General features: G+C 32.0%; 1 protein-coding gene across 16 annotated transcripts in view; it reads left to right on the top strand.

Annotated features, from left to right (window-relative positions):
* myo9ab (myosin IXAb) overlaps positions 1–27,857 on the top strand; it is a 104,149-nt gene that overhangs the window by 36,303 nt on the left and 39,989 nt on the right. For 10 of the 16 annotated variants that reach the window (XR_010893924.1, XM_067379913.1, XM_067379911.1 and 7 more), the window contains exons 2-9: positions 965–1,886; positions 18,745–18,839; positions 20,198–20,260; positions 20,344–20,443; positions 22,664–22,759; positions 24,440–24,537; positions 24,653–24,779; positions 26,417–26,506. Coding sequence is in view for 15 of the 16 variants with exons in the window: in XM_067379907.1 (XP_067236008.1) it covers positions 965–1,886; positions 18,745–18,839; positions 20,198–20,260; positions 20,344–20,443; positions 22,664–22,759; positions 24,440–24,537; positions 24,653–24,779; positions 26,417–26,506 (1,591 nt within the window). In the remaining variant the exon portion in view is untranslated. Of the gene's footprint in view, positions 1–964; positions 1,887–18,744; positions 18,840–20,197; positions 20,261–20,343; positions 20,444–22,663; positions 22,760–23,278; positions 23,305–24,439; positions 24,538–24,652; positions 24,780–26,416; positions 26,507–27,857 lie in introns of those variants that run through there. The other 6 variants (XM_067379905.1, XM_067379909.1, XM_067379917.1 and 3 more) reach the window with 2 other exon arrangements.

Raw genomic sequence — 27,857 nt, 5'->3', positions numbered from 1 at the left:
ATTTTATTTTATTTTATTTTATTTTATTTTATTTTATTTTATTTTAATTTAATTTAATTTAATATTTTATTTATTTTAATTTTATTTTTTTATTTTATTTTATTTTATTTTATTTTTTTATTTTATTTTATTTTATTTTATTTTATTTTATTTTATTTTATTTTATTTTATTTTATTTTATTTTATTTTATTTTATATTATATTATATTATATTATATTATATTTTATTTTATTTTATTTTATTTTATTTTATTTTATTTTATTTATTTTATTTTATTTTATTTTATCCACCTCTGAAAAACCTATAAAACCTTTACTTAACTTGAGATTTATATACCATAATCCTGGTCTGATTTCTGGTAATGGGCAGCTAATACTGATATCTACAGAGCATGTGATAAAATACAATGTAATGAGCACCAATGAGACATTTACCCTTATTTTACACAATATTTACTCTCAAGAATGTGCATTATTCATTATGAAGCTGACATGGTTATGAGCTTTCAAAATGGCCGAGTATCATCCGATCATGAGTCTCTATCACTAATACTGTAAATCTGCATCACCCTAAAGCTAAAAAAAGGTGCATGTGTTTTTATTTCATGTACATGTGGTTTATCAGTGACTGAACTGGACTGTAGAGTGTCGTGTGTGTGTGTGTGTGTGTGTGTGTGTGTGTGTTCGGGTCTCTCTTGTGCTGTAAACCAGATCACCATAAGATAAACACATTTCACACAGTTGTTCTGGCCCGTCATTGTCCGGTTATTTAGTGCTGGCGTTCACAGACTGCAGCTCTGCTGGCTTTCGTTGTTTGTCTCAGTGGATGGATGATGTTGCCAATCCAAATGTATGCTCTTAAAATGCTTTCCAAAAATGCCATGCTGCAAAAACGATTTGTAATTGTTTTAGTTTTAGTTAACAAGTTCCTCCAGAATCACTGACGGTTTTTGTCTCTCCGCAGGTGGAATGTCGTGAATGCAGCGCGGGACTCTTGTGTTGGTGGTGCGTCTCGTGCTGATGGGAGCTGCTGCACCATCATGAGTTGCCATGACGCCGGAGGGCGTCGCCGTTACGAGGACTCGGAGTTCACGTTGCGCGTGTATCCCGGAGCGCTGTCCGAGGGCACCATCTACTGCCCCGTCACTGCGCGAAAGGTCACGTCGGCGGCGGAGGTCATCGAGCAGCTCATCGAGCGGCTGCAGCTGGACCGGTCGCGGCTCTACGTGCTCGCCGAGGTCAAGGAGTTCGGAGGGGAGGAATGGATCCTGAACCCGTGCGACTGTCCCGTGCAGCGCATGATGTTGTGGCCGCGCATGGCACTGGAGAACCGGCTCGGCGGCGAGGATTACCGCTTCCTCCTGCGGGAGAAGAACCTGGATGGATCCATCCACTACGGAAGCCTGCAGATGTGGTTGCGGGTGACGGAGGAGCGGAGACGGATGGTGGAGCGCGGTCTTCTCCCGCAGCCTCCCGCCGGACAGTACGTGGCCGACCTCTGTGCCCTTCCGGATCTAAACGAGCGGTCTCTGCTTGAGAACCTGCGCGGACGCTTTCGGCAGGAGAAGATTTACACCTACGTCGGCGGGATCCTGATCGTCGTCAATCCCTTCAAGTTCCTGCCCATTTACAACCCGAAATACGTCAAAATGTACGATAAGCATCAGCTGGGGAAGCTGGAGCCTCATATTTACGCGGTGGCGGACGCGGCGTATCACGCGATGCTCCAGAGGAAGAAGAACCAGTGCATCGTGATCTCTGGAGAGAGCGGATCAGGAAAGACCCAGAGCACCAACTTCCTGATCCATCACCTGACGGCGCTCAGCCAGAAGGGCTTCGCCAGCGGCGTGGAGCAGATCATACTCGGAGCCGGACCGGTTCTGGAGGTAAGGATGGACTTTATTCTTGATAGCGGATGATTCTGATCTGAGAATCCCCATTTTATACTGTCTGCTAATAGTGGGTTGGAGTGGAATGAGGGAGTTGAAATGACAAAGTCTGGTAAGCGATTGAGGTGTTTTGTTGTTGGAAGTAATAGTCTTCATTTACTCCCGTCTTCAGAGCCGCTGAAGACTAGTGGATTAGTTTTGTTTGTGAAGGTAATACACCCCCATATACTTAAATTAATTTATGTCTGCGGAAATCATTGTACAAAGGGACAATACAAAACAGGTTTTGCTCAAAAGTTGTTACTTAAGGATGGATCAGTACCAACTGTTCGTGATCCAGCTTATAGTCTCTGGAGCGAGACTGGTTTTGGCCATCATTCAGATGGAGTCTACTTCAACAGGCTTGTACTAATAGTGGATAAAAGCAAGATGACAACATAAGTTATAAATGTAATTAAACTGAACTATACCTGTTTTGTCTCCATGCAGCATATATATTCTGGCTCTGTAGGCATCATTGTCCAACTCCGGTTCGAACTGAACGCCGCTACTGACCTTTCCTGACATTTTCAGTGCTTGAGATTGTCCTGTTTTGTTGTTGGCAGTATGCTGGAGCTCTTAAGCCCCGCCCTCTTCTTGAAAGGGGGGGTGGGGAGCACCTGCTCATTTGCATTTAAAGGGACGCCCCCAAAATTTGCAATTTTAACATACTGTAAATAAATTATCTTTGGGGTATTTTGAGCTGAAACTTCACATTCACAATTCAGAGACTTAAATTACATCTTGTAAAAAGGGGCATAATAGTTCCCCTTTAATTACTTTTCCATTGGAAAAAAGTAAAGTAAGGAATTACTTTTCAATTTTGTCATTTAATTAGTTACTTCTGATGTAATCTATAATCTAAATACTGTATAGACTATAGAACAATTATATATAATAGCGGATTTAACATTATAATTTAATGTCTAATGTAAAATATGTATGTTTTTAATGTAACCTTCTCCCTTTAAATACTTTGGTCAGTTCAAGAATAATTAATGCAATTTTATATTATTTATTTGAAAGAATTAAAAGAGCGGCTTCATGTCTATCCTTGTCGAGGTTGATATGGGATTTAGAAAGTAATTCAATACTTTTTCAAGAGGGTAATTAGCACATTAATCTAATTATGCTGTTGAAGATGTAATTGACCGTTGCTATATCTGACAAGCCTTGCCGTTCTCACACAGTGAAAAATACATTGTGGAGTAAAGAGGACATTGACAACGTATCGACAGACAAGACAGAGCAGGTTACTTTTGATATGAAACAAAGTCTCACATTTCAAATTTTGTAATTTTTAAAGAAATTTAAACAATAAATAACATTTTGTGGCTCTGTAATGTGTCGTGACAGATCACTGTAGCACCTCAGATCAAGCGGCTCGTGAACCGATCGTCTCTTCTTACTAGTTAATTTATATCGTCAAATAAATATGAATGAACCATATTTCATCCGCAAAAAGACGTCAGTACAAATCATTTTTCAAGTTCAAGTCCACCAACGTTAATCCACCAACTCCCTTGACTGCTTTGTCGGACAAAATGGAGTTATGATTGGTTAGATCGCCTGTCAATCAAACCCAATGAAGGGTCAAAGCTAGTAATTAATTACTTTTTTAGATTAATTTACTCAACACTGTTTTAATGACCCTGTAAGTTCGATTAAACCATAAAAATAAAGGAAATGAGGAAAATATTTTGATCTTTTTTAAAATATTTTAAATATTAGGGAAGAACCAAACAGTAAACTTGGTTAATGTATTTATCTGACAATATTTTACAAATTTATTACTACAGCTACAGGTTTTATTTTACTATGCAAAAAATGCATAGAAAAACAAAAAAGCTCATAGGAAAAAGCAAACATTACAACATAATCGGTTATATACATACAGATATAATCCATATATATAGTTATTATTAAAATAAAATGCATTAAAAATCTATTTCAAAATAGCAACTGTAATGTTTTTCACTAAATTAACAAAAGGAAGAGTAAATATATTTTCATTTATATGTACCAGTAAAACAGTACATAATAATTTATATTTTCCATAACATGTTAAAATATTAAACTTGAAAAAAAATCTAATATTTTTGAGTGACTCAAATTATTGAATTCTGAAATGAATAAATTCAAATTCATTCAAATATAAAAAAAAACTGCATAAAAATGTTTGCAAAATTCGCAGTGTTTCCTATTTTTTTTCCAGTGAGATTCTCACAAACATATTGTCAATATTCAATAAAGATGCTACGTGCCTGAAAGTGTTTGTCCCGTTTTGGCTGATTTGCACAGAAACTGTATTTGCTTGTCTTACCCTGAAATTCAACTCGCCCCGGTGATCCATCAAACGTCTTGTTTTGGTTTTCTTCCCTTCTCTGGTGTCGTGGCTTCACTCTCTTCAGCCTGAGGGTGATAATGACACACTATCATCTGCCTCCCTCTGATTATGGCACTTTCTCACTGTGAAAACTGACACTTGTGCAGAATTCGCTCCATATACTGTATCTAAACGCACAAACCCTGAGAATGAGCGTCACTGACCTGAACGCCACAGAGTTTGAATCTAAAGTTAGTGTTAGATTGAGCTGAATAGCCTCTCAACAGAGTGACATCCACAGTAAACCCGTCTGCCATTGTTTAGACAGACTAGTGTGTTTTGTGCAAAATGTTCCTCGTCCAAGTGTGCTTGTACGAAATGCAGAAGTGTTTGTTGGATCCTTCTGTTTGCAAAGAGTAAAAATGACTCTGCGTCTATGTTTATGGACCATGTCGCTTCCACCACGGAAATAGAAACATTCGCTCTTCGTTCAGTTATGACAACTATTTCTGCACACAGATGGGAACAGTTTTGTTTGTGTGTGTGATGTCACACTATGTGTGTGTGTGAGTATGTGTGATATTTTAACACACCAGACGGACATTGTAACTTGGATTCTTCTTGACTTGCCAATAGCGGACGGTATTTGTCAGACACGCATGTCGACAGTGACAATCTCAGATTTAACACAGATACGGTGTGTTTTGCTCACACACATTATATACATAACATTTACACTAACATGTGTGGGTTTAGTGTATATAATAAGCAAAAAATTACCATAGTAACTAGTTTTTGAAAAAAAAAAAATGCCATAGTTACTGCAGCAAACAGGCAAGCTTAGTATCAGTGTTGTTTTAGTAGTTGGTGTTGGTGTTGAAAACTAATGTAGTCATCGTTATCGTTCTTGGTGCGAATGCTAATATAGTTATCGTTCTTGGTGTGAACGCTAATGTAGTTGTCATTATCGTTCTCGCGTGGACGCTAATATAGTTATTGTTCTCGGTGTGGACACTAATATAGTTGTCGTTATCGTTCTTGGTGCGAACGCTAATATAGTTATCGTTCTTGGTGTGAACGCTAATGTAGTTGTCATTATCGTTCTCGCGTGGACGCTAATATAGTTATTGTTCTCGGTGTGGACACTAATATAGTTGTCGTTATCGTTCTTGGTGCGAACGCTAATATAGTTTTCGTTTGTCGGTGTGGACGCTAATATAGTTATTGTTCTCGGTGTGGACGCTAATATAGTTATCGTTCTCGGTGTGGACGCTAATATAGTTGTCGTTATCATTCTTGGTGCGAACCCTAATATAGTTTTCGTTTGTCGGTGTGGACGCTAATATAGTTGCCGTTATCGTTCTTGGTGTGAACGCTAATGTAGTTGTCATTATCGTTCTCGTGTGAACACTAATATAGTTATTGTTCTCGGTGTGGACGCTAATATAGTTATCGTTCTCGGTGTGGACGCTAATATAGTTGTCGTTATCGTTCTTGGTGCGAACGCTAATATAGTTTTCGTTTGTCGGTGTGGACGCTAATATAGTTGTCGTTATCGTTCTTGGTGCGAACGCTAATATAGTTTTCGTTTGTCGGTGTGGACGCTAATATAGTTGCCGTTATCGTTCTTGGTGTGAATGCTAATATAGTTGCCGTTATCGTTCTTGGTGTGGATGTTAATATAGTTGCCGTTATCGTTCTTGGTGTGGATGCTAATATAGTTGCCGTTATCGTTCTTGGTGTGGATGCTAATATAGTTGCCGTTATCGTTCTTGGTGTGGATGCTAATATAATTATCGTTCTCGCGTGAACGCTAATGTAGTTGTCATTATCGTTCTCGTGTGGACGTTAATATAGTTGTCGTTATCGTTATCGGTGTGGACGCTAATATAGTTGCCGTTATCGTTCTTGGTGCGAATGCTAATATAGTTATCGTTCTATGTGTAGACGCTAATATAGTTGCCGTTATCGTTCTTGGTGTGGATGCTAATATAATTATCGTTCTCGGTGTGGACGCTAATATAATTGCCGTTATCGTTCTTGGTATGGATGCTAATATAATTATCCTTCTCGGCGTGTAAACGCTAATTTAGATGTCGTTATTGTTCTTGGTGTGAACGCTAATGTAGTTGTCGTTATCGTTCTTGGTGCGAATGCTAATATAGTTATCGTTATCGTTCTTGGTGTGAATGCTAATTTAGATGTCGTTATTGTTATTGGTGAGAACGCTAATTTAGATGTCATTATTGTTATTTGTGTGAACGCTAATGTAGTTGTCGTTATCGTTCTTGGTGCGAATGCTAATATAGTTATCGTTCTTGGTGTGAATGCTAATTTAGATGTCGTTATTGTTATTGGTGTGAACGTTAATTTAGATGTCGTTATTGTTATTGGTGAGAACGCTAACGTAGTTGTCATTATCGTTCTTGGTGCGAACGCTAATTTAGATGTCGTTATTGTTATTTGTGTGAACGCTAATGTAGTTGATGTTATCGTTCTTGGTGCGAACGATAATGTAGTTGTAGTTATCTTCCTCGGCGTGAACGCTAATGTAGTTGTCGCTATCGTTCTTGGTGTGGATGTTAATATAGTTGTCGTTATATTTATTGTTCATGACATGAACAGGCTTTCACTCTATTTCTCCAGAAGCTAGAAAGCAGCATGATGTGATCGTTATGAAGCTGATTAGCAGAGTTAATGTAAAGAGCGTGTTAATGTACGCGCTCCAAGCGTTTCTGATGTTGGGTCGACCTGACGCGTGCACTGACACTTCACTCATGAGAGGACAATGTGCCTGCAGACGCACCTCTCACAGTCCACGTCAGTTTAGATTAACATGCCGTCATATTTTTACCGTTATACGGGGGTGTTAGTCATCCAGTGTGCTAGCTTCAGTAACTCAGGGCTAAAACTCACTCACACACACACACACATGGCCTGAAGTATACTATACGCAAGTATGCATACTCCACACTGCATCTTTCATGCATCTTTGCATTCTGAAAGTGCAGTTAATAACACATTAGCAATATATACAGATGCCTTTTAAAGTTTAGGACAGAGGTTTCTCACATGAGAATCAGATTTGGCATCTAAAAGATTGATGAAGAAAAAGCTGCTGCACAAAAGAAAAACACGAACACGTTTATCTAAACGAGGACGTTTGTAGTGCTTTAAAGCTCATCGTAATGAGACACACTCGACATTACATCATCATGACAGTGCTTATTTAATTCATCTGATCATTATTTTCCATTAAAGCGCTTTAATACGGGCCGCAGGGGCATTAATGATGCTGGTGTGTAATCTGAGATCAGCGCCTGTGTTTACAGGAACATTCGATCAGCTTTTACAGGAATCGTCCTGATCTTTGTCAACCGCAGCTGTTGTTTTGACCTGCGAGTTTGTTCGAATGATTCATTAAAAGAATCGGTTCATTCTGAATCTGATTGCACTGTTTGTGTGAATATTTCCAGAACAGCGCCTGACTTCAGTGTTTTCAGCTCTTGTTAATGTAAATCTTGTTTTTTGGATTGTGAGGTGTTGATTTTGAGGGAATGCATGTGGGATTCTCCAGATGTGTATGTGTTAAATCAGGCGGTTAAAACGTTAGCAGTAGCTGAAAGCATCATTAAATGAGCTGAAATGTTTAATAAACGAACACGCACGGGTCGGGGAATGTGCAGACGTTTATAAATGACTCTGCTCCAATTCTGGAAGTTTCAGCAGAGCTCAGCTCGGATTCCTGATATCTTATCAGCCTGTAAAGACGGCTGGATTATGTTTACACAGTTAACTTCTCATCAGAATGCCGTGGACTGTATGCACCGGACTTAACATGATGACATGTGGGTTATTTTTTGGTAATATTGGGGTAATTCTTTGAGGTAACAGGGTATAGTGCCATGTAAATATCATAATATATTCTCTACCATTACTTTTATCCACACATTTCAGAGAATATTTGAGCGGGAAAAAAAATAATTATACAGTTTGACTTGATCTATTACAGGATGTTTGGCCTTTATTTCAAAATCACAGATCAGAGTATATATTTTTAATCAGTGCATAGTAATTGATGATAATGCATTTATTTTTTAGTTATTATTATTATTTACATATTTTGTGGTTAGTTTCCGTGAGGACCTCTGGTCTCTCTGGGGCCGGCAGATGCTTTTAATCCCTCTGTTAACAGGCCGTCCTGTCGCTGCTACAGAAATAGAGAGCCCTATATCTCGTTAACAGGTCTATCTGAACCCGTCTGTGCAGCCTGTTCACTCATTGGAAAGAAATAAGTGGACTGAAGTGCTGAAGGTCTCCAGCTTCTCAGATGTTTCTCCTGAGAATATGAGCTCAAGCACTTCATCTGAGCTGCTGCTCATTCATCATACAGCTCTGGACTCTTAGAAATGCTGGAGAGAAACAACTGAGAGCTGTAACCTTTGAGCGGTGAGGTCTGTGACTGTATCGAGTCGAGTTTGGCATCTTGTGGTTTAATGTGTGTGAAGACGCTGGTGGATGTTGACGTCTCTGCTCTGCACATTATTTCTAGGTCCCTGCATGTCACGTGTGTGTGTGTGTGTGTGTGTGTGTGTGTAAAAGCCCATCATAACAGGTTAACATCAAACCACAGTAGTGCTGACATGTTTACAGGCTCGAGTCCTGATGCTTGATGGCTTGAAATGTCCTGTAAGACATTCGAAAGCTTGTCACCACCCCGCTGTCCCTGAAGACAGAGGACTGTGATGAATTAGACACCACTCAGAACACTTTAGCAACTGCATAGCAACAGAGTAACCACTCAGAACACCTTAGCAACTGCATAGCAACGCGATAACCACTAAGAACACCTCAGCAACTCCATAGCAACAGAGTAACCACTCAGAACACCTTAGCAACTGCATAGCAACACGATAACTACTCAGAACACCTCATCAACTCCGTAGCAATGCGATAATCGCTCAGAACACCTTAGCAACTCCATATCAACACGATAACCACTCAGAACACCTTAGCAACTCCATAGCAACGCGATAACCACTCAGAACACCTTAGCAACTCCATAGCTACGTGATAACCACTCAGGACACCTTAGCAACCCCATAGCAACACGATAACCACTCAGAACACCTTAGCAACTCCATAGCAATGCGATTACCACTCAGAACACCTTAGCAACTCCATAGCAACACGATAACCACTCAGAACACCTTAGCAACTCCATAGCAACACGATAACCACTCAGAACACCTTAGCAACTCCATAGCAACACGATAACCACTCAGAACACCTTAGCAACCCCATAGCAACACGATAACCACTCAGAACACCTTAGCAACTCCATAGCAACACGATAACCACTCAGAACACCTTAGCAACTCCATAGCAACACGATAACCACTCAGAACACCTTAGCAACTGCATAGCAACACGATAACCACTCAGAACACCTTAGCAACTGCATAGCAACACGATAACTGCTCAGAACACCTTAGCAACAGCATAGCAACACGATAACCACTCAGAACACCTTAACAACTGCATAGCAACACGATAACCGCTCAGAACACCTTAGCAACTACATATCAATGCAATAAGTGCATAGCAACGCAATAACCACCCAGAACACCTTAGAAACTCCATAGCAACACGATAACTGCTCAGAACACCTTAGCAACTACATAGCAACACGATAACCGCTCAGAACACCTTAGCAACTACATATCAATGCAATAAGTGCATAGCAACGCAATAACCACCCAGAACAACTTAGAAACTCCATAGAAACACGATAACCACTCAGAACACCTTAGCAACTCCATAGCAACACGATAACCACTCAGAACACCTTAGAAACTCCATAGCAACACGATAACCGCTCAGAACACCTTAACAACTGCATAGCAACACGATAACCGCTCAGAACACCTTAGCAACTACATATCAATGCAATATGGGCATAGCAACGCAATAACCACCCAGAACACCTTAGAAACTCCATAGCAACACGATAACCACTCAGAACACCTTAACAACTGCATAGCAACACGATAATCGCTCAGAACACCTTAGCGACTCCATAGCAATGCGATAATTGCTCAGAACACCTTAGCAACTCCATAGCAACGTGATAATCGCTCAGAACACCTTAGAAACTCCATAGCAACACGATAACCGCTCAGAACACCTTAGCAACTACATAGCAATGTGATAACAGCTCAGAACACCTTAGCAACTCCATAGCAACGTGATAATCGCTCAGAACACCTTAGCGACTCCATAGCAATGCGATAATTGCTCAGAACACCTTAGCAACTCCATAGCAACATGATAACCGCTTGGAACACCTTAGTAACTCCATAGCAACACAATAACATCTCAGAAGACCATAGGAACTTCATAGCAATGCAGTAACCACTCAGAACAGCCTAGTAACTGCATAGAAACCACACAGAATACCTTTGAATCTGCACAGCAACACTGTAAGACCTTGAAACACCTTAGCAACTCCATAGTGACCACTCCAAACACCCTTAAAACGTCACAGCAACACAATAACACCTCAGAACACCTTAACAACTCCATAACAACCAGACAACTAGACTACTAGAACACCGTAGAAACTGCATATCAATGGAATAACCACTAAAGACACCCTAGAAACTGCACAGCAATGCAGTAACCACTCAGAACACCCAAGTTACTGGGTGTTAAGAATACCTTAGCAGCTCCATAGCAACCACCCCATACACCCTACAACTGCATAGCAATGTAATAACAACTACTCAGAACACCCTAGCAACTGCATAGCAACACATTAACCACCCAGTACTCCCTAGCAACTGCATAGTAACACGTTAAACAATCAGAACGCCATAGCAGCTGCATAGCAACCACCCAGAACACCCTAGAAACTACATAGCAATGCAATAACCACTCAGAACACCTTAGCAACTCCATAGTAACCACTCTGAATAACCTACAACTGCATAGCAACCATGCAGAATACCCAGGAAACAGCATAGCAATGCACTAAAACAAATCCGAGCCCATTAGCAACACATGCAGCTGTAACTGCCGCACTCACTCTCACATATTTGTGTTTTGTTGTTGTTCAGATGGTGTGGAGAACATCAGACTTGACTGAACCTGAACACTGTAATCTTGTGTTAGATAAGACGCGTTCCTCTTCACGGTTCCCTCTGGGTTTCAACAGAACATCTGTTATCTGTATCACACCCACATCTCTCTCTCTCTCCATCTGCACATGCTGTACGGAGCAGAAGTCAGTATTATTACTGAGCTCTCAGGCACTCAATGGCCTTTTATTTCTGTCTGTCTTTAGCTTCGTCCTGAGTCTCACCGGCTGCAGCGACAGGAAGCTGAAGTCAACAGCACTTCCTGTCTGAACTCTATTGCCATGCTTTGATTTGAGAGAGAAAAAACAAAACAAAACCGGGACATTTGCAACACATTCAATTTCCAAAATATTATCATTTTTATTTTATTACTTTACATATTTTTACATATATTTTATGTATTATTATACTTTATATTTTTATTACTTTTTATATTTTTATTGCATAATATTTTATATTTTATTATAGTACTTTTTGTATTGTAATATTATGATTTGTATTGATTTTTATTTTTGTTGTAAATTTTTTTATATATATATATTTTTACTTTTTAAAATAAATTTATATATTGTTTTTATATCTTATGCGTTATACCTTGTATTTTTATTACTTTTTTATATTTTATGTATTATTATTCCTTATATTTTGTTAATTTTGTAGTTTTACTTTAGTGCTTTGTTTGCATACATTTTATATTACTTTTTATATTTTTATTGCATAGTACTTATATTTTATTATAATACTTTTTATATTTTAATATTTTATAATTTGTATTAATTTTTAATATATATATATTATACTTTTAAAAAATAATTTAGATTTTTATATTTATAATTTATGTATTATACCTTATTTTTTTAATTATTTATTTTTTTAAATAATATTTTAGTCACACATTTCATGTTTTTCATGATGTCATTTCCTTCCATCTGTACTTCTGGGTGTTTGTGTGACTGAAGTCCTTTGCATACATTTTATATTACTTTTTATGTTTTAATATTTTATAATTATTAAATTAATATTAATATAATATTAATTTTTATTTTTTGTTTTCTATATTAGGGCTGTTCTTCAGAAGAGGATTAGGGCCAAGCAATACAAAAATAAAACCATCTCGAGATTAAAGTTGTTAAATTTCGAGAAAAAAATCGAAATAAAATGTTGAGAATAAAGTCATTAAATTATGAGAAAAAAAGTTGTTAAATTACGAGAACAAGTTCATTTTATCTCAACTTTTTTCTCGTAATTTAATGAGTTTATTACGTATATTACGTAAACACAGACTCTTATTTTGTACACGATAACCACGGTTATCGTTGAACAGCCCTAATATATATATATAATATATTATTTTTATTTTATTTTATTTTTTTAATAATAGTTTAGTCACACATTTCATGATGTTTTTCATAATGATGTCACTTCCTCTCATCTGTACTTCGGGGTGTTTGCGTGACTGAAGTCCTCCACAGACGGGTAGTTAAAGTTTGTCAGAAATGATGGATGATGGTTTGGAGCCGGTTCATCTTCTCTGAGCTGAGTCTGTCCGTCAGCAGCTGAACACACAGTGACACGCTACAATCAATACTGCACACTTCAGTACTAAAGGCCCTGGCAGCACACACACTCACTGCCGTCGTCCCGCTGCGCTTCACCTGGAATCAGGTCGCTCTCTTTGACGGGACCTTCGGGGTCGTGTGGAGTCAGTGTTTCTGCTTCACGCTCACATGAACCTCCACAAAGACAGTGTTTGTTACTCACATCAACACACACAGTTACAACATGACTGAACGTTTAAACCTTTTCTGACATATTTGATGCTTAATATTCGGAGCAGTGGACCAATGAGATTTCACAGTGGGCGGAGCTATTCAGAATGACATTAGGAAACATTAGGTTCATGTGGTCAGGACATGATGAAGTGATTGAAATACGGTGATATAATCTCGTCGTTACCGTTGGTCCTGAGGGAGTGTTGAGTGTGTGATCGAGTTTCATCCGCACAAATGAGATCAGAATTTTTAATGATCTTACAAATTGCTGCGATTGAATGTCATCATCATCATTGACCACATTTGCAGTGCTCACACACACACACACACACACACTCTCTGACTGTTGTTGAATTTCAGCTCAGTGTTTCTATTCGTCGCTCATTTGGGAATCGTCAGGTCTGTCTGTCGGAGACTCCCGCTAGCGCACAGTCAGTTTCCTGAGTGGATCTGATCCAGATGCTGCCGTCTCGCTCCTCTCATCACATACTGTATAAAAGCCTCGTCGAGTTTGACCTTCGGCTGTTTTAAACTCTGTTTACGACATACTAGACCCTTGACGGATTACTGCGGCTCTTCTGCACTCAGAGACACTTCAATACTGGGATTTAGAGTTTAGACCGGGATTAAATCTCAAGAGGGTTCGTTTACTCTCATGGTTTATCCTTCAGGATCATTTCACTTCACTAACTTGATAAACTTGACTGTCATTTTATGAGCTGAAGAACACAAAGTTCCTGGAATAAAAACTGCATATTATTCTAAAGAAAATAACATTTTGATTTCCCTGAAAGTTATTCATTTTACAAGATTATGAAAGCTAAAGCTAGAATAGTTGTAAAGAAAAGTTTTGTTTTATGTTTGTAAAATGTAATGTGAACATTAATTTTTAATAATTTATTTATTGAATACATTATTTAATTTAATACATATTAGAATTAATTTTATTTCTTTAATTTCTTTATTTTCTTTTATTAATATTATTATTTATTTATTTATTTATTTTTTAAACATGGTCCTGGATGACAGTAGTTTTGTTTTATTTTATTTTATTTTATTTTATTTTATTTTATTTTATTTTATTTTATTTTATTTTATTTTATTTTATTTTATTTTATTTTATTTTATTTTATTATTTTAATAAAAAATTATTCCATTTTCTAGTTATTTTATTTTATTTATTTTATTTAATTGTGCTTATAATTTTATACATTATTTTTTCATACATATATTTGTTTTTTACACTGCCTCAAAAATATTATTTACATTTTTAAATAATTGTAAATATATTTCTAAATATATATTTTTTAAAAATATGACAAAAATGTAATATTTAGAATATTTTTATATATTTTTCAAATTATAATTTATCAATATAAATATATATACATTTAAAAATATTATATAAATACATTCAACATTTTTAATATTTTGAATGTTTTAAAAATATTATTATTATTATTTAATTACTACATAAACAATATTTTAAATACATTTTTAAATATTTATATTTTAAATATCATTTCAATTTAAGCCATTAGCCATTTTCATGTACCATTATATTAATTTAATTTAATTTAATTTAAATATTTATTTTATAATTTTTCTACATTATTTTTATATACTTTTTTAGTTTAATGTCTATAATTGCTGTGAGGGTCATTGACTGCCCTGCGCTGATCTGAGATCAGTATTGTGATGGTGTTCTGACCCCGGGTCAGTATAAAGGTGGTCTGTAGCCTGCAGCTGATTGGACGGTGAGGGTGTTGCAGCAGTGTGTGTGTGTGTGTGTGTGTGTGTCTGCAGGCGTGGGTCGGATCATGTATCTTCAGTCCTACGCTCTTGCTGTTTAATTAGGCAGCTAACGTGATTATCATGAGTCGCACTGCCTCAGGACACACAGAATAAACAGAATAAACCTGACGAGTGTTCAGAGGAGTTTGTGTCGAGTACGGAGGGAAGAGGAGAGTGGGCGGCTAATAAAGAGACGTGGAGAGACGTCGTGACCCGTGACCGCGTAATTAACCAGTCATCATCCGTCCCGTCGTTTAACCAGCGCGGGAGCAGGATCCTCCCTGTCCGGCAGAGAGGGTGTGAAATTGTGCTTCTCTTGTGATGGTGAACAGGAAGTGACAGTGGAAACGGCCCGGGGTCCTGCTGCAGAGAACTTACTGAGGAATACACTGTCAGATCACATGACCTAAGACGAAAATCATTACAGCCTGATTACTTCTCAATTATATTTGAAATAGATATTTATTTTTTTAATATATAATTTAAATTGTTTTATTTTTTTGAATATTTTTATATAAATTAATCTTTATTCATCATATTTATGCATTTATATATGATATAATTATAACATAATTTTAAGTTTTTATTTTTTTTAATATTTCATATTTTAATTATATTTTGAATATTATTAAATTAATAATTGTAAATATATTTCTAAATATTTTTAATTATGACTTAATGTAATTTATTTAATTTTAATACATATTTTTAATTATTTTAAACATTTTTAAAAATGTATTTTTTAATATTTTAATCATATTTTGATTATATATTTTTAATATATAGTTATATTTTAAAATATTTAAATATTTTTAAAGTACATTTCTAATATTTTTTTAATGTTTAATGACATTTGGAATATTTCCATATATATTTTTAATTCTTTTAAATATGTTTAATGATGTCTTTATTTTACTAAATATAGTTATATTTAAAAAATATTACATAAATATTTTTAAACTACATTTCTAATATTTTATTAATGTTTAATGATATTTTGATTATTTCCATATATATATATTTAATTATTTTAAATATGTTTATAAATGTATTTATTATTTTAAATATATTAATGATTTTTTTTTAATTTTACTAAGTATAGTTATATTTAAAAAATAATACATAAATATTTTCAAACTACATTTTAAATATTTTTTCAATATGTTTAATGATATTTTGAAATTTTTAATATATATTTTGAATTATTTAAAAAAATGTTTAAATATCTATTTATTATTTTAAATATGTTAATGATATTTTATTTTATTAAATATAGTTATATTTTAAAAAATACATCTAAAATATTGTTACTTGTAATATAATATTTTAAATACATTTTTATATCATTAATATGATTTTAATTTAAGCCATTAGCCATGTTCATGTATGATTCTGTGTTATTCTGAGGCTCTTCAGAGCGTATCATTGTCCAGAAACATCAAGGTGAAGTGTGTTTGTGAGGTTTGAAGCGCAGCCCGGTTCAGTGCGGTGTATCCGGGTGGTCTCAGCGCGCCTCCGGATCTTCTAACACCTCCCAGCGGAGCCGTAGCGCTCGAAGGTTCTGGAGAGTTCAAGCCTGTTTATGATCCCTTCATCATGTTCACACGTTTCTCAGCATTAATCAGACCTGAAGCCTCCCGTCACACACACACACACACACACACACACACACACACACACACACACACACACAAACTTGTCCCAAGGCGTAATGGTTTTTATACTGTACAAACCGTATTTTCTATCCCCCTACACTACCCCTACCCCTAAACCTAACCATCACAGGAAACTGTGCACACTTTTACTTTCTCACAAAAACTCATTCTGTGTGATTTATAAGCCTTTTGAAAAGTGGGGACATGCTGAATGTCCTCATATTTCACCTCTTTTTGTAATACCCATGTCATACCCATGTCATTATACACATTTGTGTCCTGATATTTCACAAAAACAAGTACACACACACACACACTCACACTCACACACACTCGGTCTGTGTTTATTTAAGCTTCACCCCTCCTGATCGACCCGCTGCCCCGCGTACGGCCCGTCCCGCAGGGGGAGGGGCTTATGATGTCATAAAGAGGGCAGCTTTAGTACTTCCAAATGTGAAGTTTCCTGCAGAGGTTTTTATTTGGTCCAATCACATTTCAGTTCATCTCTACTTCACGTTAGTGCTTAAAAGCTATACGTTTGCATATTTATATGAACATAATATTTATTAAACGTTTATATCTGCAAGAATACACTTTTATTTGTTACTACTTACTGTTGTTCAGATAATATTGCGTATATTTTAAATATTTTTATTATATATTTTGTGAATATTTGTATGTTTAATTAAACATATTTTAAAGGATTTTACATAGATTTTAAAATGTATTTTTTAATATTATTGAAATATTATATTTTTAAATGAGTACTAGAATCTAAATATTCTGAGGGGAATATGTTGATTTATTTAAAATATATATTTTTTAATGTTTTAAATGTTTATATATATTTTAAATTTATCTTTCAAGGGGCATTTGTATGTTTATATTAACATTTATTAAACTCAAGTCATATCATAGTTTATAAATATATATATTTTTTTACTTTTATCAAAAGATTTCATAATAAAACACTTTTATTTGTTATTTTTAACTGTTTAGCTAATATATATATATATATATATATATATAATATATAATATATTATATATAATATATATATATATATATATATATATATATATATATATATATATATATATAATATATTATATATATATATATATATATATATATATATATATATATATATATATATATATATATATAATATATTTCTAAATTATTTTAAATATTTTAAAAACATTTAAATATGTACTTTTAAGTGTAATTTAATACAATATTTTTTAAATGAGTGTGAGAATTTAAATATTTTTAGGGGAATATGTAGTCAATGTTTAAAGTAATATGTTTTTATCAACATAATATATATAAAATATTTTTTTTTATTTATTTAAAATATATTTTTAAATGTGTTTTAAATATTTGTTTTATTTTATAATATTTTGAATCATCTTTTGAGGAGCATTTGTCTGTTTATATTAGCATATTTATTAAAACTAAGTCATTTCAGAGTTTATACATATTTTTTAATTTTATCAAAAGATATTAATATTATAATAATTATCAATATTTATTATTTACAATAATAATTTATTGCTTTTAACTGTTGTTCAGCTATTATAATGTATATTTTAAATAAATCTTTCTAAATTATTTTAAATATTTTTAAATGTTTTAAATAAACATGTATTTTTAAGTATTATTTAAATATAATATTTTCAAATATTTTGAGGTGCAATTCAATGTTATAAATAAGGCAGTTTTTGGAAAAAAGTCTTTGGAAACCATATCTAAAAGTAAAAACCTGAAAGCAATATGGAAATGTATGCAGTTGTTTAAATACACTTCTGCTTGTTGTCCAGCTGTTATTATTATTAATAATAACAGTCAGTTCTCTTGCGTTGAGTTAAACTGGATCAGATGTAGTCTGAGTCACATGACTGAAGCCCGTGTCGGTGAGCGTCTCTCAGGGTCCGTCAGACGTCTGCGGCGCTGACACACGGCCGTGACTGAGAGCGTCTCTCGGCCCGTCCTCACGTCCTGCTCCAGTTATGAGACATGAATCAGTCTGTTCATCATCCAGATGTTGATCTGTAGAATATCTACGTGCTTCTCCTCCGCTATAGTTGTGTTTCTGTTTCTTAATGTGCTTTTGTTTTTCTTCTTCAGGCTTTTGGAAACGCCAAAACAGCCCATAATAATAATTCCAGCCGCTTCGGCAAGTTCATTCAAGTCAACTATCAGGAGAGCGGGACCGTCAGAGGGTGAGACGCTTCTCTGATCAAACATAAACTGTTTCAAGCATTCAAACACACATTAGATTTTACAGATATATTAACTTTTTTAAGCATTTAAATTGTTTTAATAATTATTTGATTATTTTTAATGTTTATTGTATTTATAGATTTTTAATATATATTTATATTTTAAAAATGCTAACTATTTTAATTTTTTTTCAATATATTTTTAAATATTATTTAAATATAGTTTAAAGTAATTGTAAATATATTTCTAAATATGTATTCATTTTTTAAATATTTAAGTTTTTTAAAAATATTGAAAGTTTATTGAATGTATTTATTTTTATATATATTTCTATTATATAACTATTTAAAACTATTTTTAAACTAATAATTTTAACTGTATTTTAAATATAATTTTAAGTGAAGTATTTAAATATTTTAATAATATTTGAATATTTTTAATTATTATTATATTATTATTATTATTATTATATATCTATATATTTAAAAATTCAGAAAAATAATAAAATGTAATAAATATATATATATATATATATATATATATATATATATATATATATATATATATATTTTGCAATTTATTATTATTATTGTTTTTATTTTAATGTATTTTCATTTAAAATATGAACAGATCTGTAAAATATAATACACTATAATAACAAATATATACAAAATATTTATCTATTTTTTAATTACTATTATTATTTCACTATATTTACTCAGAATATTTTGTACTTATTTTAAAATTATTTTCATTAGAAATATTATTTTAATATAATTAAGTGTTTTTATTTTTTTAAATATTTACATTTTTAATAATATTTGAATATTTTTTATTTAAATATATATTTCTATTCATTTGTATTATTTTTAAAAAATATTATTTAATGTTTTTAAAAATTTGAATATGCAGTTATTTTTTAATATTTATATTTTAAACAATTTACAATTATTTAATAACTTTTTATTGTATTATATTTAATTATATTTCTAAATATATATACATGCATTTTTTTAAATATTATTTTATATTCTTTTAAATATGTAATTATTTTTAAATATTTTATAAATATTTTTAAACTACGTTTTAAATATATTTTAAATACTTTTAATGATATTTAGATTTTTGAATGCATCTAAAATATTTTTTAATTATTAATGAGAGCAAGAGATGCTTTTTTCTGCTCAGAGCGAGTGAACTGCTGTCTAAATAGGGCACTTCCTGTGAAGGACATTAGTGACTGATCTGAAGTGCTCTAGGCAGAAACACAAATATGTGCTGAACTTTTATCATTCGTGTTGTTTCTGTGGGAAGTCATTTTAACTTCTACAATAATTGTTTCCACTGTTGATTTCAGAGCGTATGTGGAGAAATATCTTCTGGAAAAATCCCGGCTGGTTTATCAGGAGCACAATGAGAGGCACGTCACGTCACATGACGCATTTATGATTGGTGTGTTGAGATGATTTAAAGCACATTCATGTAACTCCTATCGTCTCGCAGGAACTATCACGTGTTTTATTACCTGCTGGCTGGAGCGAGCGAAGAAGAGAGAAAATCATTCCATCTTCTGCAGCCGGAGGAGTATCATTACCTGAACCAGGTACAGCGGATTCATGACTGGAATATGCCATCGTATCTTCTGAGCTGCAGAACATGCCCCATAATCCCCGGCAACACAAAGAGCTGGATGATGCTGAGGCTGTTGCTGGGTGCCGCTGTTGCCATGGTGACAGTCGTCAGCATCCGTAGCAGAGCTGGTCACGTGCAGAAGCACATTTATGACTCCAGTCTATTAACACACACACACACACACACACCTGAATGATTGTGCCAGCTTTGTGCCGAGGATGTGAGGAATATGTGTGTAATATTCAGCATAAATGTTTCTAGAAGGAAATCTGAATGTGTGTGTGTGTGTGTGTTTCATCTCAAGTGTCTTTACTAGAGGTGTAAAGATGCATCAAACTCAGAATGAAAATTAATTTAGTGTTCGAGCAACATTTCTAGAAAGTTGATATAGTGATGAAACATATTATACAGTTTAATGATAAATAATATGTACACAAAATATTTTACTATTTTAAATTATTTTACAATTATTACAATTATTTAAAAATGTATTATAATTATTTCATTATTATATAATCAATATATTTACTCTAAATATTTTATACTTATTTTAAAATTGTTGTATTATTATTTATTATTATTATTTCAGTATATTTACTCAAAATTCAGAAAAATATAAGTAAAAACTCTACTAAAAAAGTACTTTTTTACAATTTTATTATTTATTATTTTATTATTTACAGTTTTATTATATTATAATCATTAATCATTATTATCATATAATCATTATTATTTCATTGTAATATATATCAATATATTTACTCAAAATATTTTAAACTTATTTTAAAATTGTTTTAATGTTGTTATTATTATTATTTCAGTATATTTACTCAAAATTCAGAAAAATATAAGTAAAAACTCTACTAAAAAAGTACTTTTTTACAATTTTATTATTTATTATTTTATTATTTACAGTTTTATTATATTATAATCATTAATCATTATTATCATATAATCATTATTATTTCATTGTAATATATATCAATATATTTACTCAAAATATTTTAAACTTATTTTAAAATTGTTTTAATGTTGTTATTATTATTATTATTTCAGTATATTTACTCAAAATTCAGAAAAATATAAGTAAAAAAATACAATTAATAAAAATGAATAATAAAAAAAATATATTAAAACAATTGCACTTTCTACAATTACTCTTATTATTTCATTACATTATAATCAATATATTTACTCAAAATATTTTACACTTATTTTAAATGTTTTATTATTATTATTATATCAATATATTAAAAAAATCAGAAAAAATATTGACAGATTTGCTGAAAGATATAATAAAATGTAATAACAAATAATATATACTAAAATTTTGCACTCACTAATTTTAAAATTATTATTTTTATAATGTATTTACTCAAAATTCAGAACAAATTATTCACCGATTAAAAAATATAATACAATGTTTACAATATTTAGCATTTTTTTTAGAACTACTATTATTATTTAATTATATCTGCTCAAATATTTTGTACTTATTTTAAAATTTGTATTAGTAATATTATTTTAATATATTTAATAATACAATATAATAAACATTAAAAAGTACTAGTATTATTTCAATATATTTACTCAAAATATTTTTTACTTATTTTAAAATTGTTATTATTATTAATAATATATTTTTAATATATTTACTCAAAAATCTGAAAAAATATGGACAGATTTGCTGAAAAAATAATACAATTTAAGGATAACAAAATGTTATACTTGTTTTAAAATGAGTAGTAGTTAGTAGTATTACTATTATTATTTATATTATATTATGGACTGTTGACATATTTACAATTGTTTTTTACAAATAAATAATTTATCATATTTAATGATAAAAACAATAGTTACGCTTATTATTATTAAAATATATTTACTCAAAATTCAAAATCATTGACTGATTTATTTTCCTTCAGTGTTTAACAGTCACACAATACTGTTAGAAAATAAAACAAATATTTCATTTCAAACTCAAACTCTTTCATGCATCTTTCTTTACAATAAAGACACTTTGATATTTAATCTATTGATCAGATCATGAGCAGATTCAGTTCAATAAAGTGTTGTAATCAGATCTCTTTTGGAGTGAGAGTGTTTACACCCGGGTCCAGTAACTGCACGTTTCATTGATTGTGTGTCTAACATTCGTGTGTGTGTGTGTGTGTGTGTGTGTGTGTGACAGATGACCCTGTCTGCCGCTCCTAACCGTCTGTCTGCCTTCCAGATAACAAAGACAGTCCACAGACAGCACTGGGGGAATTACTATGAGACGGAGCTGGTCAGTACCGAGTGTGTGTGTGTGTGTGTGTTTCTTCACATCTTCATTTGTTTTATTTGTGTCGGTGTCTCTCTGTGTTCTGGTAAACGACCAAACCTGATTAGCAGCATTTAATAAAGCGTTTAATGGAGGACAGTCGCTTTGAGACGCTCGTTTACTCGTGGATCTTGAACTGAGACACACAGTGTCTGGATTTGAACACAAACCTTTGTTTAATTTGCTGCTTGCTTTTTATTTTAATTCTATTTAATTTTATTTATTTTATTATATCTTATTGTTTTTTATTTTACTTTATTTAATTTTTTTCACTACTTTATTTTTTATTTTATTTAATTGTTTTATTTTTTATTTTATCTTATTTTTTTATTTTATTTCACTATTTTATTTAATTTTTTTCTAATTTAGTTTTTTGTTTTTGTTTTTATGTTTCGTCAAGAGCTTGATGGATTTTTTGTTTTCATTTATTTCATTTATTTATTTTGTTTGTGGGTTTTGTGTGTCTGTGTTGCTTCAGTGTGCAGTTTTACTCCATTGTAAGCAGTCAGGTTGGTAATATTTAAGATTTATTTATTTGTCCTCGTTTTGTTTCATATATTTATTTGTTTGAATTGATGTTTGTCTGCACAGATTTTAACAAAAACCTTTAAAGTTTAATTTGCTGCTCAATTTATTTTTTCTTTTCTTTTTTTTTAAACTTTTTTATGTTTATTTATGATTTATATTCATTTTAATTTATTTTTATCTTTATTTAACTATTTTATATTATGTTTTCTTTTTATATTTTTTCTTTTATTTTTTTATTTTAATTTATATATATATATATATATATATATATATATATATATATATATATATATATATATATATAAATTAAAAGAAAAAAATAAAATAAAAATATAATAAGAAAACATAATATATATATATATTTATTTATTTATGTATTTATTTATTTATTATTTTATTGGATTTTATTTATTTTATTATTTCTTTTCTAGTTTTATTTTTTAAATATTATTATTATTATTTTTTATTTTATTTTGTTTTAATATTTTATATTAGTTTTTTTTCTTCATTTTATTTTTATTTTTTTGTTTGTTTATTTTATTTCAGTTTAATTTATTGTATTTTATTTTTCATTTTATTTTACTTTAATTTTTAGTTTTTATTCTATTTTTCTGTTTTATGTTATTTATTTATTTACTTTTTTTTTTTTTATAGTAGTTTTCACCAGAGAAACCTTGCTGATTTGTCAGTTTTTCTTGCTTTTAATTAGTTTTCTACATCATCAGTGTCAAAAGCAGTCATTCGTGCTCCTCTTCGGCTCTTTAAACCGGTTTAATCCGGATCAACACTGGAGCTGGTTTGACTGTCACAGATCGATCGTGAGAAAACGCCTCAGAAATCCTGAGATCCGCGTCTTAAAACAATCTGCCAGCACAAAACGCTCATCTGAGACAGACACGATTTGTAATGATCCAGAGACGTGTAGCTCGCTCAGGGCTGTTATTGGGGTCAACAGGAAGTCCTGTCTCTCTCACCGCCTCACTTCCTCTGCATGCTTGTGTTTCAGACCCTCCTCACAGAGCTTAATTGAACGGCTCAGTGTGTCTGATAATGTTTAGTCAAGCCTCAGTTTTAGTGTGTATCTGTCATTGACGCTCAGATTGTTGTTTGGCGCAGGACTGTTTCACGGTGGAAGGAGAGGATCTGAAGCATGACTTTGAGCGGCTCCAGCTGGCCATGGAGATGGTGGGATTCCTCCCGGCCACCAGAAAACAGTGAGTTTAACTCTGCCTGTCAATCATTGGCTGGTTTTGCATCACATGCTGTTGTGAGTTTCTGCCGTCTTTACTGTGACGTTTGACTCATTCAGAGATGTGTTGGTCTCCGCAGAATCTTCTCTTTACTGTCTGCGATCCTTCACCTGGGGAATATCCGGTACAAGAAGAAGACGTACCGGGACGACTCCATCGACATCTGCAACCCGGAGGTGCTTCCTATCGTCTCCGAACTCCTGGAGGTCAGTCCGTACGAATCCTGCTGGTCATGTGGTTTCTGTTGTTGTTGTGTTGTAGCTCCTCCCACAGTGAAATCTCATTGGTCTTTCTCTTTCATCAAGGATAAATCATTATTTGATGTTTTATGACACTCTGATCAGTTTCCTCCTGCTTCATTATTACAACGCATCACTTTACTATATATATACGCATCTTATTTTAGGATTATTTATGTACTATTAGTGTTTATAAATATTTTAAATTGACTTTTATTTTTATAATTTCAGTTTTTATTTTTCAGTTTGCAATTTTGTTACGTGCTTATGTCAGTCTTATTATTTTTAAAAAAAGATTTTGTAAATAATTAGCTTTAATTTTTTTCATAGATTTATTTCAGTTTTTGTAATTTTAGTATTTCAACAAACTTTATTTCAGTTAGTTGCTAATGGCAACATTCATTTTTTCTTTTAAGTTTTAATCTCATATTTTATTATTTTTTATTTATTTATTAATAAAACGGCCTCATGCCAAAGCAACATTTCTATTTTTCATTTAAGTTTTTCATGTAATATTTTATTTTATTTTATTTTAAAATATTTAGCTTTAATTTATTTTTCAGTTTTAGTTTGTCATTTTAGTACTTCAACTTCAACTTATTAATTTTTGCCAAGTCAACATTTTTCCTTTTCATTTAAGTGTTTAATTTAATTTAATTTAATTTAATTTAATTTAATTTAATTTAATTTAATTTAATTTAATTTAATTTAATTTTGTTTTGTTTTGTTTTGTTTTGTTTTGTTTTATTTTATTTTGTTTTAGCTGCTATGTGTTGATTTATCTTAGTCAACTTAGTCTGTTGAGGGTTGTCCAACGCTTTCTTTTTATTATTTTTTTAAATATATTTTTTATTTATTATTTTATTTTATTTTATTTTAAACTGCCGTGTGTTTGTTTTATTTTATTTTATTTATTTTAATTTTTTTTTATTTTAATTTTTTTAAACTGCCGTGTGTTAATTTAATTTAATTTAATTTAATTTAATTTAATTTAATTTAATTTAATTTAATTTAATTTAATTTAATTTAATTATTTTAAACTGCTGTGTGTTGATGAACTCCGTGTGTTGATGGTCGTCCAACATCTTACTGTTTGAACACATTTCACGATAACAGCTTTGATTTACTTTGGCTGCACAAGCCTTTTCCTGAAGTTGAGTTTATTGACAAGGTTTTTCTATTTTATGAGCTTTAGTTTCCTCATTTGTATTTTCTTTTTACAGTGTTTTAGTCTTTCGTAATACTAATATTGGTGGAAAGGGTTTTGCCCACCACAGAGAACACTAATACACACACACACAAAGCACTAAAACACACGAGTCTGTGATTTAACAGCATAAAATGGACGTTTATATGAATTCGAGGGTTTAATAAGGAAACACTTGCACGCTAAGGAAAGCAAACGTGTCTGTTTTTTAATGAAATTTCCCAGTGTTTATGTTGTACATCCCAACATTTTATTCACATGCTGTCCAAACACAGACTGATTTGCAGAGTAAAACGGTTTTTGAGTAGCTGTAGCTGTAAAACTGTGCATAAGCATCTGAATTAGTAATAGATGTGTGCATTTCTCCTGGTTTCTGAGTGCTTGTTTTGATGCCCAGGTGAAGGAGGAGATGCTTTTCGAGGCTCTGACGACACGAAAGACTGTGACGGTGGGAGAGAGACTGATTGTGCCGTACAAACTAGCAGAGGTGAGAATATAAACCCTCGAGACTGACGTTATAAACCTCACACACCTAAGTTTGGTGGTTTTGGGGGGTTTGTGGTCTGTTTTTCCTGTGAGCTATTTCTTCTCGAATCCTCGTTCATCTTCTCACAGTGTCATTATGCATCATTATCTCTTCCACCCACACAAGAAACTCATTTTCCACTTTTCCAGGACAAACTCAACCAGACCCGGCTTTAACCTTTACTTGTGCTTTCACATTATGAATTCATCATGCACTTCTGTAAATATATGACAATATATATAAATATGTATATAAACAAGATAAATAAGTAAGCTAAAATTCATTAATTAAATAATATATTTATTTGTTTACTTATTTATTACTTTTTGTTTTTAGACTACAGAAAACATATACAAAATATTTCAAAACATTATACAACTTAGAAGAGTTTAACAATTATTTATTTTCATTTTTGTTTTATTTATTTATATTTTTATTTTATTGTATTTTATTATTTTATTTTCACTTCCATGTGTGTTGATAAACTTCATCTGTTGAGGGTCATCTAATGCTTTATTTTTATTATTTTTTAAATATATTTTATTTATTATGAAATATATTTTATTTATTTTATTTTATTCTTTTATTTATTCATATTTTTTATTTTATTTTATTTTTTAATTCATATTTTTTATTTTATTTTATTTTATTTATTTAAACTGCTGTGTGTTGATACATTGTGTCTGTTGAAGGTCATCTAATGCTTTATTTTTATTATTTTTTTAAAAATATATTTTATTTTATTTATTTTATATTTATTCATATATTTATTTTAAATGCCCTGTGTGTTGATAAACTCCATCTGTTGAGGGTCATCCAATGCTTTATTTTTATTATTTTATTAAAACATATATATTTTATATATATATATATATATATATTTTTTTTTTTATCAGTCACAGGCCAATTTAAAACATCCACATGATTATTTTTGCATAAAAGACATTAACATTTGCATTAACATTTACTTTGTGTCTCTGTATGAATCTCAGACTCTCACATTAGTTTATTACTCGGGTTTCGTGTGCCGTGGACGAATCTCTTCATGCTTTACATGTGTGCACAGACTCGTCTCACCTATCTCTTCATCTAATCTCACTTTCTCTTGTGGTCTTATTTTACTCCTGACGTCAAAAGCGTTTCCTCCTTACACTCTGTGTGTGTGTTTATAATAACGTATAAACTCTGTGGTTCATCTGGAAACCTTCCTGTAATATTGTGCATTTCTTTTGTCATCTCCCACCCAGAAACACATGAGATCTTTCCGTCTGACCTGTCGTTATATGCAATAAGTGATATTCCAGTTCTCCTC

The sequence above is a fragment of the Chanodichthys erythropterus genome, chromosome 24, assembly GCF_024489055.1.
Source record: "Chanodichthys erythropterus isolate Z2021 chromosome 24, ASM2448905v1, whole genome shotgun sequence".
In the NCBI taxonomy this organism is placed as follows: Eukaryota; Metazoa; Chordata; class Actinopteri; order Cypriniformes; family Xenocyprididae; genus Chanodichthys; species Chanodichthys erythropterus.
The sequence above is the reverse complement of the archived record's forward strand: the minus strand, read 5'-3'. Positions and strand labels throughout refer to the sequence as shown.